The sequence below is a fragment of the Falco peregrinus genome, chromosome 10 (assembly GCF_023634155.1).
Source record: "Falco peregrinus isolate bFalPer1 chromosome 10, bFalPer1.pri, whole genome shotgun sequence".
Lineage (NCBI taxonomy): Eukaryota > Metazoa > Chordata > Aves > Falconiformes > Falconidae > Falco > Falco peregrinus.
The window spans coordinates 16,283,149-16,295,972 of record NC_073730.1 but is presented as its reverse complement, the minus strand read 5'-3'; the positions used below and the strand labels follow the sequence as shown (position 1 = coordinate 16,295,972).

General features: G+C 38.0%; 1 protein-coding gene across 4 annotated transcripts in view; it reads right to left on the bottom strand.

Annotated features, from left to right (window-relative positions):
* BCAR3 (BCAR3 adaptor protein, NSP family member) overlaps nucleotides 1-12,824 on the bottom strand; it is a 116,248-nt gene that overhangs the window by 64,855 nt on the left and 38,569 nt on the right. For 2 of the 4 annotated variants that reach the window (XM_055815540.1, XM_055815539.1), the window contains exons 2-3: nucleotides 11,135-11,244; nucleotides 8,336-8,450 (exon numbers count right to left, since the gene is read on the bottom strand). In XM_055815540.1, coding sequence (XP_055671515.1) covers nucleotides 8,336-8,450; nucleotides 11,135-11,221 — 202 coding nt within the window. In that variant the 5' untranslated portion in view covers nucleotides 11,222-11,244. Of the gene's footprint in view, nucleotides 1-8,335; nucleotides 8,451-11,134; nucleotides 11,247-12,824 lie in introns of those variants that run through there. The other 2 variants (XM_055815541.1, XM_055815542.1) reach the window with 2 other exon arrangements.

The following is a 12,824-nucleotide window of genomic DNA, read 5'->3' as shown; positions in this document are numbered from 1 at the left end:
CAGAAGACATCTAAAATCATATAAAAAAACCATCGGATCAGTTAGCACCTAAGACAGTCTCTATTGGCTGATTCTAAAAACTTGGGGAAAATTTCAGGCACTGTAATTACATAGGAAGTCATGTCACACTTCATTGTCATGTTTTTTGAATAAGAACCAGAAAAGGAGTAGTAATTTCCTTAGTAACGTGACTGCACGCTAAGTAATGGGACTGGTAGCTGGGCAGTCCTGCATAAACTGTGATTACTCTTGCATGAGTCATTACATCCTTCTCCTAAGAGTTTTATACTCTCCTCAGATGAAATTGAAAATTGGTCTTTGTCTTCACACATGAGAATCTGCACAACCCATCCTTGTACACACTCGATGCAAAGCTGTTAAAAGAGAATTTGCCTGCAAGCTACAAGAATGAAGAATTTGCAGGACTGCCCACAGTACCTACATTAGTTGTGAGTTACTAGAGCTAGATTAGCTTCCTCCTTGCAAAATTTTTTGTTGCTTTCATATTTTGTATCTACTTTGGAAATGGGTTTACTGAGGTGTGGGATGAAGTCTTGTAAGCACCTGTGCCCTGAAGCAAACACAGCACCTCTGTCAAGCCTCCCTGTCAGCATTCCACCTTCAACTGCCACACCTCTCAGCCATCTGTTTATCTATACGGCATCACGCTGTCTGTGTATCGCCCGCCACAGAAATGTTAGTGGTGAAGTGCTGTCCTTTGTGACATCAGCCTAGGGGAGGGTGAGAAACCAGCAGCGTGCTGGTCGTCGGTCACTGGCCATCATCACACACTGCTGTGGCCTTCTACAGTCACCCTTGACTTCTGCTTTCTGAAGGAAGGGAGTATGTACAGGTGCATCCTTCCACCTAGTGCAAAGACACCTACACAAGCAGCTGTCTAATCAGATGAGTGAGGAGGAATGTAACTGGGTCCTAGGTCCCAAGACCTGTGATGCTGTAGGTCGCGTACCTTAATCACACCAAGAGCTGGGTATTTGCCAGTTCTTCAGGGACCATTTTCAAAATGTGCCTGGCTTATGGTAACAAGAGAGGTGATGGAACAAAACAAGAGAATTCACTGGAACTTTTCAGTTTGACCTTAAACCATCAGAAATCCAGTCTTCCTAAAATAACTGGGAGAAAAAACATCTACTCTAAAAGCACTGCTGTGCAGCTGCAGTGACAAAATGCAGAAGCAAGTACACAAGATGAAGACATGGTATGCAGGGATTGCTCACACAGCAGTTCTTGTAGATTCCCTGATAAACAAAAGTCAAAGCAAATTTCTACTGTAGACTTGTCTTAGAAGAGAAAGGACACAAACAAAATGCTGCATTCCCTCAACTCCCACAGATGCCACATAGAAAAAATAATGATCAGCGTAATTATTGGCTAGAAAATAAAATTTCTTTGCTGGTAATTTTCAAATTAATCAAAGACATATCAGGTCAAATTAGAATGACAACACAAAGTAAAAAATGCTCCAGTAATTGAAACCTGACAATATTTAGTCTGAAAACTATAAGCTATAGCAATTGTGCTTCCTAAGGTCCCTCCTGGCTGCCAACTGAAATGGACAAGTCTAGTCAGCAGCTACCCAGACCTCCGTAAGGAACCTCCTACCAACGTTCAGTCTTGCTACTTGGTCTGTCTTGGGTCTGGGAGACACAAGGTCTTTCAGAAATGCCCAAAGAACTATCTGTTACAAGTTAGAATCAAGAAACCTCACGATCCCTAGCCTCAAAAAAGTTTGCAAGTGCAAATGTCCCGCAGCTGATCACCCCGGAAATTATGCCGCAGTAAAGCAGGAGAATTTGAGGAATTATATAAACCTTAGATCATTCAGTGACAAACTGGAGCATGAACGTGCTCTGGCTTGCTGGAGCTTCTGGCTACAGCACATTTAATTTTTGCAGACCTGGAAGAGTACAAACCAGGTACATATAATACCAGATGTCTGATTTTCACTTATTACTGGCTAAAAACTACGGTTCTGACAAATCAGTGTTTTCCAATAGGAAGTGGTTACTGTTAAACTACTCTAATCTGCAGCTCACTGTTGTCTTAAGTCAGAAAGAAACTGAAACTGGAAGAATTTGAAAAAAAATTTCACTGTAGTATCAGAAGTTCTCAGTGCTACAGAATTCCATGTATTTTGAGTCACCTAGTATTAGCCACTGCTAGAACCAAAAAAAACTCTAAGTGCAGCGCTTCTCAGATATAGTACAAGAAAACTTGAGTATGATGTTTAACAGAAACCAATTAGTAATTACAAAAAAAAAGTTGAAATAAATTATTCCACATATTCTGTGACAATAACATATTGTGTTCCTACCCCCATCTTCAATTTGATATTGAAAATCACGTCAAGCAACTTGTGCTGACATAGATCAGACAGACCTGTTTGAAATACATGGGTGAAACTGCACTAAAACCAGTTTTCTTCTATTGACTAGTTCATTCCAGACAGTAAATTGGAACACAACACCAGAAAGAAACTGGACAAGGTTTTATGGGTTCCATTCTACCAGGGGGCCTATTTTCCTCTCTTTGCTTCTAAGCAGTGGAAGAACTGTTACTATGGAGCTAAGATTTCCTTTTAAGTGTCTATTTTTCCGTGCTTCTGTAAGAAGTCTCAAATACAAGAGAATTAACAGCCTCTCTTTGCATGTGACAGATATTGGGGGGGATGTTCATTTAGAGCATAACTGAGGTACAGGCAAAGATAAACAGAAGGCCAGAAAGCAGCAATAAACAAATTTGGAACTTTCAACAAATTAAATGGCACAGTCAGAAGCGTATGTTTACATTTACATTTACAACATTGTTACATTTGTAGCAGCATCTACATTTTTGTCCTCCTCAAACAGAAATGACAAAGACCTACAAGTCCTTGTATCTCACAGTGAGAGCAAAATAGACCACACAGGCAGCAATACCACCTCTAACTGTCACGCACAAAAAAGCATTCAAAGCAGCCTTCTCTCCATCTATTGGCAAAGCTACCAGAATACTTTAGCACTAGTTTGGAATCTGCCAGGTTGACACTACATACCACTGCTCCAGAGCACTCTGTTTCTAATGTTTCAAAGAGAACCCAAAAAAACCAGAACGAGTAAAAAGGCTTTATCTGAGAGCGACAAAGGCAAGACACTTGAGTTTGACAAGGCTAAACCAGGCGTGACTTTATGTTAATTATTTTGGCCACCTAAAAAACACATGCGGGAGTCCCTCAGTTATTTTATACCTTCTTTGAAGGTGGCCTTGTCTCTATTCATATTGTTCCAAGCACAAGCAATGACCTGTACTGCTTGCTCATCTTCCTTCTTAATAGCACACATCTTGGGTCTTCTATATAATGAATGACAATGAATGACCCACATGGCAAGAAAGCACTTCATATTTAACTTTACGCTACTGCAGCAGGGTAAAAAATACTACAGATGCAGAAACAGTTATTTAAGAATTTAAATGCAAAATCTCTTTTCCCCACCAAAAGCAGGAAGTTATGGAATATTAATTTCATTTAGTCTAATTCAGATTTTGCATATTATTTTGTGTTCACCCACAATAAACTGTATCAATGTATATATTTTATTTAAATCCATTAAGGCTAGCTTTCTTTGTATGACAGGTAAAATTATAAAAGATCTAAATATATATCCTATTAAAACTGCAATCTCTCTGTATAAGAAAACCCATACAAGACAAAAAGGAAAGATTCTTTAAACTTTTAGCCCATCAAAGGAAAACACTCTAAGATGTTAATGAAAACATATTAATCCATAAAATACTACTAATCAGAATTCAGCTCAGTAAGAGAAGGTACCAGAAAAAAAAAAGTTCTAGCTCTTAGAACACGTCATAAGTAAAACTTCTTGTCACTTAGCTTTCTATTTACCTTTCCACTCATAACAATGTGTGGAAAGGTGCATCATGAATACTTACAAATGTACACAGACATTTTAATAGTCAAATGATACAAAGCTTTCCAAAACAATTCTATATTTAAATCCATGGTTATAAAGGGACCAAGAAATATCTTCCATGGCTGGCCATATCCAAGGTATTTTTTTATTATATCAAATTCTATATTTGCGTTTATATATTTACATTACCCACTCTATACGTAACATTTCTACTGCACTGAAGGAGCTGGTCATATCATGGTGGGATTCCTCAACGCATTTGTAGCAAGATTTATTCTTCCACTATAGCTCATAAGAAATCATAGTAAAATCCCACTCCTAAAACTGTAGCACAATATTGTAACACAATCAAATATCACTCTGTCCCAAACCCACAGAGCACCAAACCCTGCCTCAGTTGTATTAGAGGATACTGGGAAAACGACACGTCCTTCCTGGAGTACTGCTCTAAGTACCGAGCTACAGCTTTCAGGATGTCTGTCTTGAGCTGCTGACTGTTACAGACAGCATGCTATGCCTCACGCTCTGGGAAGGAAGACCTTTTTCTGTAATACAGGAGTCAGATAACACCTAATTTGCCACGAGTTTCTCTCATACCAGAAGCAGCTGCTTCTACAAGAGGGCACATTACTTCCCGGCTTCTTCACAATGCCAACCAAACATTTCTAAGACTACAGAAAGGTGCTAGATAGCCACTTTAGAACACTCCTATAAGCACAGCCCATCATTTTGCTTTTTAGATGCACTCTGATTCCATACTGGGACAAGCCCAGGCAAGCTGCAGACCCCACCCTCTGACTCCACAATGTCCCTGGAACAGAAAACAAAATGTACGTCTCAAAGGAGGCACAGCATGCTATGAATACGTGAATGGATACTGGCCTAGATGGCAGGACACCAAGATCCAGAATGTGCTGCAGCACACATCAAAAGGTAAGTCAAGATACAGGCAACAGGACTATGGAAAATGTATTTATGGCTCTTCACATTCATGTATTTTTGAAACTTCATTTTTGTTACATTAAATGCTTGGAGGCTGAGAACATATCCTGGGAAAGCACCACTATGGGTTGGTGTGCTCTTTCATGTTTCATTTGACATCTACTTTGCCACTACCTGATGCGAGATCCTGGACTTGAGTGACTGTCAGTTTGACTCGGTGCACAGCCATGTGGTCTTCTGTTCATGGAACAGTGGTAGGAAGTATGTTCAGAACTGGTAAAAATTTTGCACTTGGGAAGAAAGTTTGCAGAAATTGGAAACATTTTTCCACTTGTGTGTTTTGATTTGCAAGGAAATCAAATAATAGTGATAAGCCCTAAGCAAATATTTGAGATCATCAGGATTTAGAGAAAAGGAAACAAATGCTTGAAATTTGGAAGGCTGCACCCAAGAGATGACATGTTCCAGGACAACTGCCATTGTAGCTTTTGGGCCTCAATTCATTCCACCAGCTGTCACCACTTGCTGAGTGATCTGCCAGGAAATCAGCTACCCTGGAATATCTCTACAATCAACAAAAAAATACAGACACCAATGCAAAGTAATTCAAATTGAAAGTTTGGACTGAATTATCTGCTGCATTCATCTGTCCCTTTCTAATACCTAGGACCACAGAGTGACTTGCCTCCTATTAGGAGGCGCTCCTTCAGCTGTGGTTTCACTTCAGGCAGCGGCGCTGTTCCAGGCGTCAGGGCCCACTTCTGCTCTATCTTCCTTGGCCATTCATACTTGTACAAATGTTTGCGCAGCTGAACAGTGAACTGGCATGGGGACTTGATCTGAATGAACATGAAGGGAAAAAGAGTTGGTTTTCAGCCAGATAAATTTCCCAATAGGTTCACCATGCAGCTGCAGGACAGTTTTACTGACAACAACAGGAATGATACAGAGATGGGGAAAAGCAGCTAAAGGAAAGCTGATGAGGGCACAGACTGGCATTTCGGAACCCCAGCTTCAATTAAGGTCAAGAGTCAATGGCACAGCAGCCTTCCAGTTTTCTAATACTGGTGAAAAATATCAGAGCTCCATTATTCAAAGCACTGGTCCAAAATAAAATTAATTCTGCTGAAGTGGTTTAACAATTTTGAATGGTTATCATTCTACTGATTAGCTAACGCTGTTCACATCAAACCACTTATTCTAATCACTTCCTTACCATGGGCTGGCATAAAGACGGTGTAAAAGCATGAAGGTAGCAAACCTTGCTTTGTGTACTCTGCCTAATTCAAGAGGTATGTGATCACGTGCACATACATGATCCAGGTCAAATGTGTTTCTGGGCATTATGGCAATGCATGGATCCTGGTTATTAATTACTATGGAAACACAGCCTGAGTAGCTAGAGTTCAACAAGATGAACCCAAATCTTAGTATACTGAGACATGTTCTATTCAAAGTAGTTTCAGAACCAGATAACATTTTAGAAAACGGAAAACATTTTGACAAATTTTTCCAAAACTTAACTTCGCTGTACAAAGAAATGCTTAGTCCTATAAAATTAACCTTGTGAAAGTGCTTACATATTAAAGTCACTTCGCACATCAAGCACTGACTGGAAACTGTTGAACCAGCAACAAATACAATGCTGCTGCTGTTTAAAGCTCGAAATAACAGCGAACAATAACATAGCCTTTGCTCCGTACTGGTAAGTATGTTAGTAGGACATTAGTATTTATTTAATAGAATGCAAGATTTTTTAAAAATGTTTCTTCTAACGTTTGACTTCAGTACAGTTTAGGGCTGGAAAACAAGCATTTCAGTGTGAACTGATTAGGCACTTTGCTTCTAGACACAGCACTCTGTCAAAGACAGACACAAAACAAAACCATCTCATAATAGGCTGGGTACTAGATAACAACCATTAGTCCCTACTGTGAAAACCAAACAGTCTGCACTCATGTATGACTGACTGAATGGAATTGTCTTGCAGCTTTCCCAGAACTCTTTAATACAGTGAATAGGCAAAGCTATCCAGGATGTAAATATCCTGGTGTAAACAGAACAACTCAGAGATCAATTTGGCTATATTTTTTCAATAGAGGGGGGAAAGGGATATACACTCCAGTTTGGAGACAAAAATGTTGGACTCAAATTCAAATTCACTGAAATCACCAGCAGTGCATCAAGATTAGATTTAGGCCAACATATCTGAAGCTGGACAATCACAAGTTGTAGCTGTATTAATAGAATTTGGAGTGTTCCAGTGAGTTGATTGAAATGTTACATAAATACCTATGTATCAATTCACCATGTGAATTTGAACTGTCCATTCCTTAGAAAAAATGTTACACCGAGAACTGTAATACGTTCCTCACTCCAGTACCGAAAAGGTTACAAAATGCAGTCCCAAGGCCAAATGAAAAAAGGTTCTAATTGAAATACATCTAGTTCCACTATAATAATCAACTTGAACAATACCCTAATCTGTTCACAGTAGCAGTTACAAAAGTGTCAGATTTATAATTTTAAGAAGTTAAACCAATGAACTGTAGAAGTTATGTAATTGTTAAAGCTATTTTGAACTCCTCAGGAGACACTGAGAAAATACACTGATCTACTTGTACACAACCAGTTCTAGGTTCTTCTGAAAAGTTAAAGTAGCTAACGTACTTTACATTACATTTTATTTCTACACAGGCTCCAAAATCTTCTTGACCAAGGCAGGGTAAAAGCAGGAATGTTAGCCAAGTAAACCACTGCTTCATGTTACATTTGTAAAAGCCTTAGGCAGTGATCTTTAGAATTCTTGGGCAGGCTGCATAATACCCATACCTTGTTATCTTGTTAACTATTCTCAAAACATCCCGTACAGTAAGTCATAGTTGAGTAACATCTCGCTATACCCTTCCACTCAAACGGAATGAATTACAGGGCTTGTTCCAACTCTTAGGAACTTGAGTTGAATTTTGATACTGAACTGATAAAAGCATCATAAAAGCAACAAAAGATGTAGCGATAAAGTCTTAATTCATAGCAAAGTCCCAAATGGAAAAGGAGGGTCAGGACTGCCCGTGTAAACACTCTTCCTCTCTCCTCAGTAGGGATGAGGTAGCACGTACACAAGCTAGCTTGGTTTTGATACGATCTTTCCAAGTGAGGAAGACAATGGTGACACAGTCTTCCATCAATTACAGTCTGCTACCATTACTGTACCTTGTTAAGCTGAAGACTGAGAGCGCAATGGGAGGTGAAAGTGAAGCCTTTTCTAAATGACAACTTCTAAAACCAGTACAGCTCATATTATTTTAAAACCCTGCCAAAAGATTAATGTTTAGCTATTCTCACTGCCTTTGTAAAGCACCCCTGTGATCTGTATTCAGAGCAGTATCCTAGGCAGAATCAGGAAAGCTTGGGCTGCCTTAACTCATTCTCTCAGTCTTTAGGCGACAACATGGAAATCTTACCTCTCGTTTTTTCTACCTCCTGAAGCAGCAGGATATTGGAAATGATGCATGTTCGGTGGCCTTGATTTTCAATCCCCATTTTTTTAAGATCAACTTCTGTAAGATGGAGTAAGTCCTGTAGCAAATGCCAGAGTAAGGAACATACTATACCTATTAGTCCAGGAGAATTTGAATTTCTTTCAGACAGGTTTACTGTGTCTGATAGTGTAAGCACCTAACAGCAAGCTTAAGTATATTTATGTGTTATATGAAGCCACTTCGTTGTGACAACCTATGTCATTGAAGGGATGAAGAATTGTTCTTTTAAAACATTAATTCATTGCTTTTAAACAATCACATTGTTTTGCTGTGTAAATAAGACAATTGACACAGAATTTCTACTCTGAGCTACTGTTTCTGAAGTTGTCATTTTAAAATCTTTTTTGCAAACTAAAACCACTGCACAAGCATGACATTTTTTGGTTTAGGCTGTGCTGAAAGCCTCAGTTTTTTACGTGACTAGCTATACCTCTTTCAAAAGCTGTTAGGGAAATTTAGTCATGCCTGAAAATGTCATATGTTTCTCATATGTTTCTCAAATGAAACCTCATATGTATCTAATGACGTGAAAGAAGCAAGTTGGATAATTAGTACTCTTACTATATCCCTTTCTAGGTTTACCCAAATGCAAAAATTGGTACTAACGATGAATTTACATTTCAGCAGAAAGGATTTTTCAGGTTTGGCAACAGTGAGTGAGACTCCCTTTGCTTCTCTCAAAAAACCCCAACACCCTCCCCAACCCCAAAATCATCCTCCAAGAAAAACTACACACAAAGAAGTATAAATGCAATATGCCTGCTCTTCAAACTTCAGCAAAAAGCTGGTAAGGAGGAGCACAAAAAGGGCTGGTGTTAACTCCAGTACTGAACAGTGTGTGCTCAGGGTAACACAGTGGGAGCTTTTATAGGCACATTTTGGGGGTTTTTTAAGTAGCTTTGAAGAACTCGCTGCATTTTGCAGCAGACAACATTGACATGTGGAAATTTTTATTTATCAGGGAGAACAGTCTCCCACCCTTAAGTTTTCTTTCTTCATTTAGGATCAGAAGCATTTTCTGGTCTGGCTTAAGAACTGAATAGAGCAGTTGACTGAAACTCAAGAACTCTGTCTTCTACTGCCATGAATTTACTACTTAGCAAAGAACAATTTAATTCAAGAAACTGTGCATCACTGTCCTCCCTCATCAAAATGGATATAATCATACCTTCTACTGCAGAGATAAAAAACCCAGTGTAAATAGTTATTAGTAATTATTTTTAAAAGTAGAAGACATCAAAGGCAATTACTTAGACTTTCAAGAACTTAGAAGCTTGGTTCAACATGGTTCTTAAGTATATGCCTGGTATTAAGCAGGTCAGTAAGAATGCAATGTCAGGGTAAGCCAAGCATTTTCTCAAATTGAAGTTTTGTTTCAGGAAAACGTTCAGTTTGGCTGAGGAACTAAGAAATTATATAATGCTTGAAATCTACAGATATTGCAGAACTGAAACTCTGACTCATGGCCTTGAAATTAAAAAAAAAGTCCATTGTATCCACAATGATGCACTAAGCCTATTTTTCAGTTTTGCACTCCAGCAAAATCTTTTTACAAGCAGCTTTCAGGCTCAGTAAGCTGCAAACTATCTTTGCTGTGGGGTTTTTTTTGTTTGTTTGTTGACTGTCAAAACAGTCGTCCTAGGGTTCTATAGTACTGTTTTCTGTGTTACAATGGCAGTATGAATCACATAACATCATCTTCCAACGTGGTTCTTACTGAGTCTGTTTGGGAAAGTAGAAAATACTGTCCTTTTCCTAGCCGTGAAAAATTCGAATTATATTTAAAATCCTTTAAATTTTATTTTGTTTGCATTATGAGATTGCTATGGGACTCATTAAGAATTCTGGCATACAAGCAGCACAGATGTGACACAGAAGCTGATTTCAAATAAACTTTTGTGCCAGTTCATGAAGCTTGAATTAGTGACAAAATAAAATTGTAGAAAAATTGTTTAAAAGTGAAACCAAGGATATTTTGACTTGGTGAGAATATTCAGTTGTATTATTTGCATTTATTTGATGAATTAGGAATACAGCAAGGCAGAACTAAAGCATGCCAATGCAATATTTGATTTATGATATAGTACATAAGAGTCAATAAATCTATACATGGATGGTGAGAACTGAAAACACAAAATTGACAATAAAGACAAAATTTTGACCAAGTAAAAACCTGTAGGAAAAGGGCTTCCTAAGAATTTCTGAATCAATTTCTAGGTATCTTCAAGATGACTGAGGTAAGGTCCTTCTGTAATGGGGTATTTGCTCATTAGAGAATATTCTTAAGCCACACACTACTCATTTACCCATAAACAACTTCCTATAACAGCACGTAAGTTGCTATTTTATCAAGTTCTGAATTTTAAGAATTAAATTTATGTGTTAACTTTTGCAGAACAAATATTATCTATGTGTTCTTGCTCTGATGAACATGCCCATTTGTTACACTGAGACAGCCAAGACTAACATAGGACAAGCAGCATTAAAACCAGTAAAACATTCATTTTATCTAGCTCACCAGTAAGTGACTATTTATCTGTGAGTTTCAGTACACAGTTACAAAAGACATTGGGTTTTATCTTCCCCTTTCCTAAGACAAAAGCTAACAATCAACCTTCAGGGGTTTTGTTCCACCATTGTACCATGGAACATACATCACTTACATTACGTCATCTTGCTTGACATAGTCTCAAGAATGTTATTGAAAAAGCCCATTCTTACCTCTATGCCGTCATATTGTTCAAAGAGCATGCAATATTCTGCAAGACCAAGCTGGGTCAGCCAGTTAAAAATGGGCAGACACTTCATTTCACCTCACAATGCCTTTGACTCTGAAAAAAAACAACCCAAAACCAAATTAAAAATACTGTTGCTTAGGAATGTTAAATAACTGAACAATGCAGAAAGCACTTGATAGCATGGAGCCATCTGGTTCTACCATCACGGCCAAAGAAATTAATACTTTCTTGGCTGCTTGGTAATAGGTAGTTATCTATGCATTAAGATTATTACATTTAATTGTTTCATTGTAATCTTCATATAAACAGGGAACGTTGAAGACTATTGTTGAGCTCTCACAGCTGAATTAATCTTTTAGAAGATTAATCAACAGTCACTCAATATTGTAGTATCAATTAATAAAATACTCAGTCTTTGTATCCAAAGGGAATGTTCCTCAATACGCTCATTCAGTGACAATGCCATTCTTCTCACGAGTAACACATATGACAAAATGTAAAAAATGAAGAGGAACAGCAAAAGGAACAATGTTATCTGTAATAACACAAACAAAGTGAATGAAATTGCATATTCTGTGAGACAGTCAAAATTAAAAAGATTCTGTGGTGGGTGTTTGTCTAACATGAACATAGCTAAAGTCAACCTGTTATGGAATATTTCTACAACAAAAGCAGTTGAGAGATTGTTACAGTCTGGTCTCTGTCATGATGTCATCTGAATTTGAGTTAGCTGTAAATAAATAATTTTTGGTACTTTTTTCTCAGTTGCTAAAATGAAATAAAACCCAGATGTTGAGATGGACACAATAGACACAGGAAGACAAGACAGACACATAAAATATTCTCCCAACATCACTGCTCTATGTAAGCAGTTATGTAAGATCTACATAAACAAATACTTACGTTTCCAAAGAATTGCTGAGTTTCTGAAGAGATTTCTATTTGTAAGTTTGAGCATATCTTAAGTAAATTCAAGGATGCCCAATTCTAAATCTGTGAATTTATGACCTAAGCATTTCCTAGCAGAGCACTGATGCCAGAAGCAGGAAATGCTCATGTTCAGACATGCAGTGTCTTTAATCATAGACTTTTGATACATCTTTTTATTTGAAGATTTTCTTCTCATCTATACTTCAGGAAAAGTACTTGCTCATTACCTCTGTATAAACCAACTGGAATTACAACTTTCCAGTCACAACCCCCTTGTTCCAACACAGGTCTACTCTGAACATGTGACAAGAACCGGCCCAAAGGCTGACATGTTATTGTCAGCAAAGAGCCAGTGTGGCTTTCTGACAGACAGAGAAAGCTGTTTAGCATTATAATTCTTGGAACACTAGAAAAGTGTTGAAGCTTTTGTTTGTTTTAATACAAATTGCAAAACGAAAACCACTGCTCTGCAGAAAGGTAGGCTGCAGTAGCAGTATTACCTGCGCTAAAGTACAATACATTCCTAGAAATATTTTAAAAGCACTTAAATTAGGACAAGTACTGTTAGTAAGACATACAATATTTTGGACCAAACGTTGTTTTGGAAGCCACTACAAATCTTGTCTCAATTGTCAATCTTGGAAAGAAGGTCACATTCCAGAGACACATACACCATTACACTGCAGAAGCTGTAATCTTGGAATTCGTCACTTCATGATCCATTAGAGAACAAACCAGCTTAT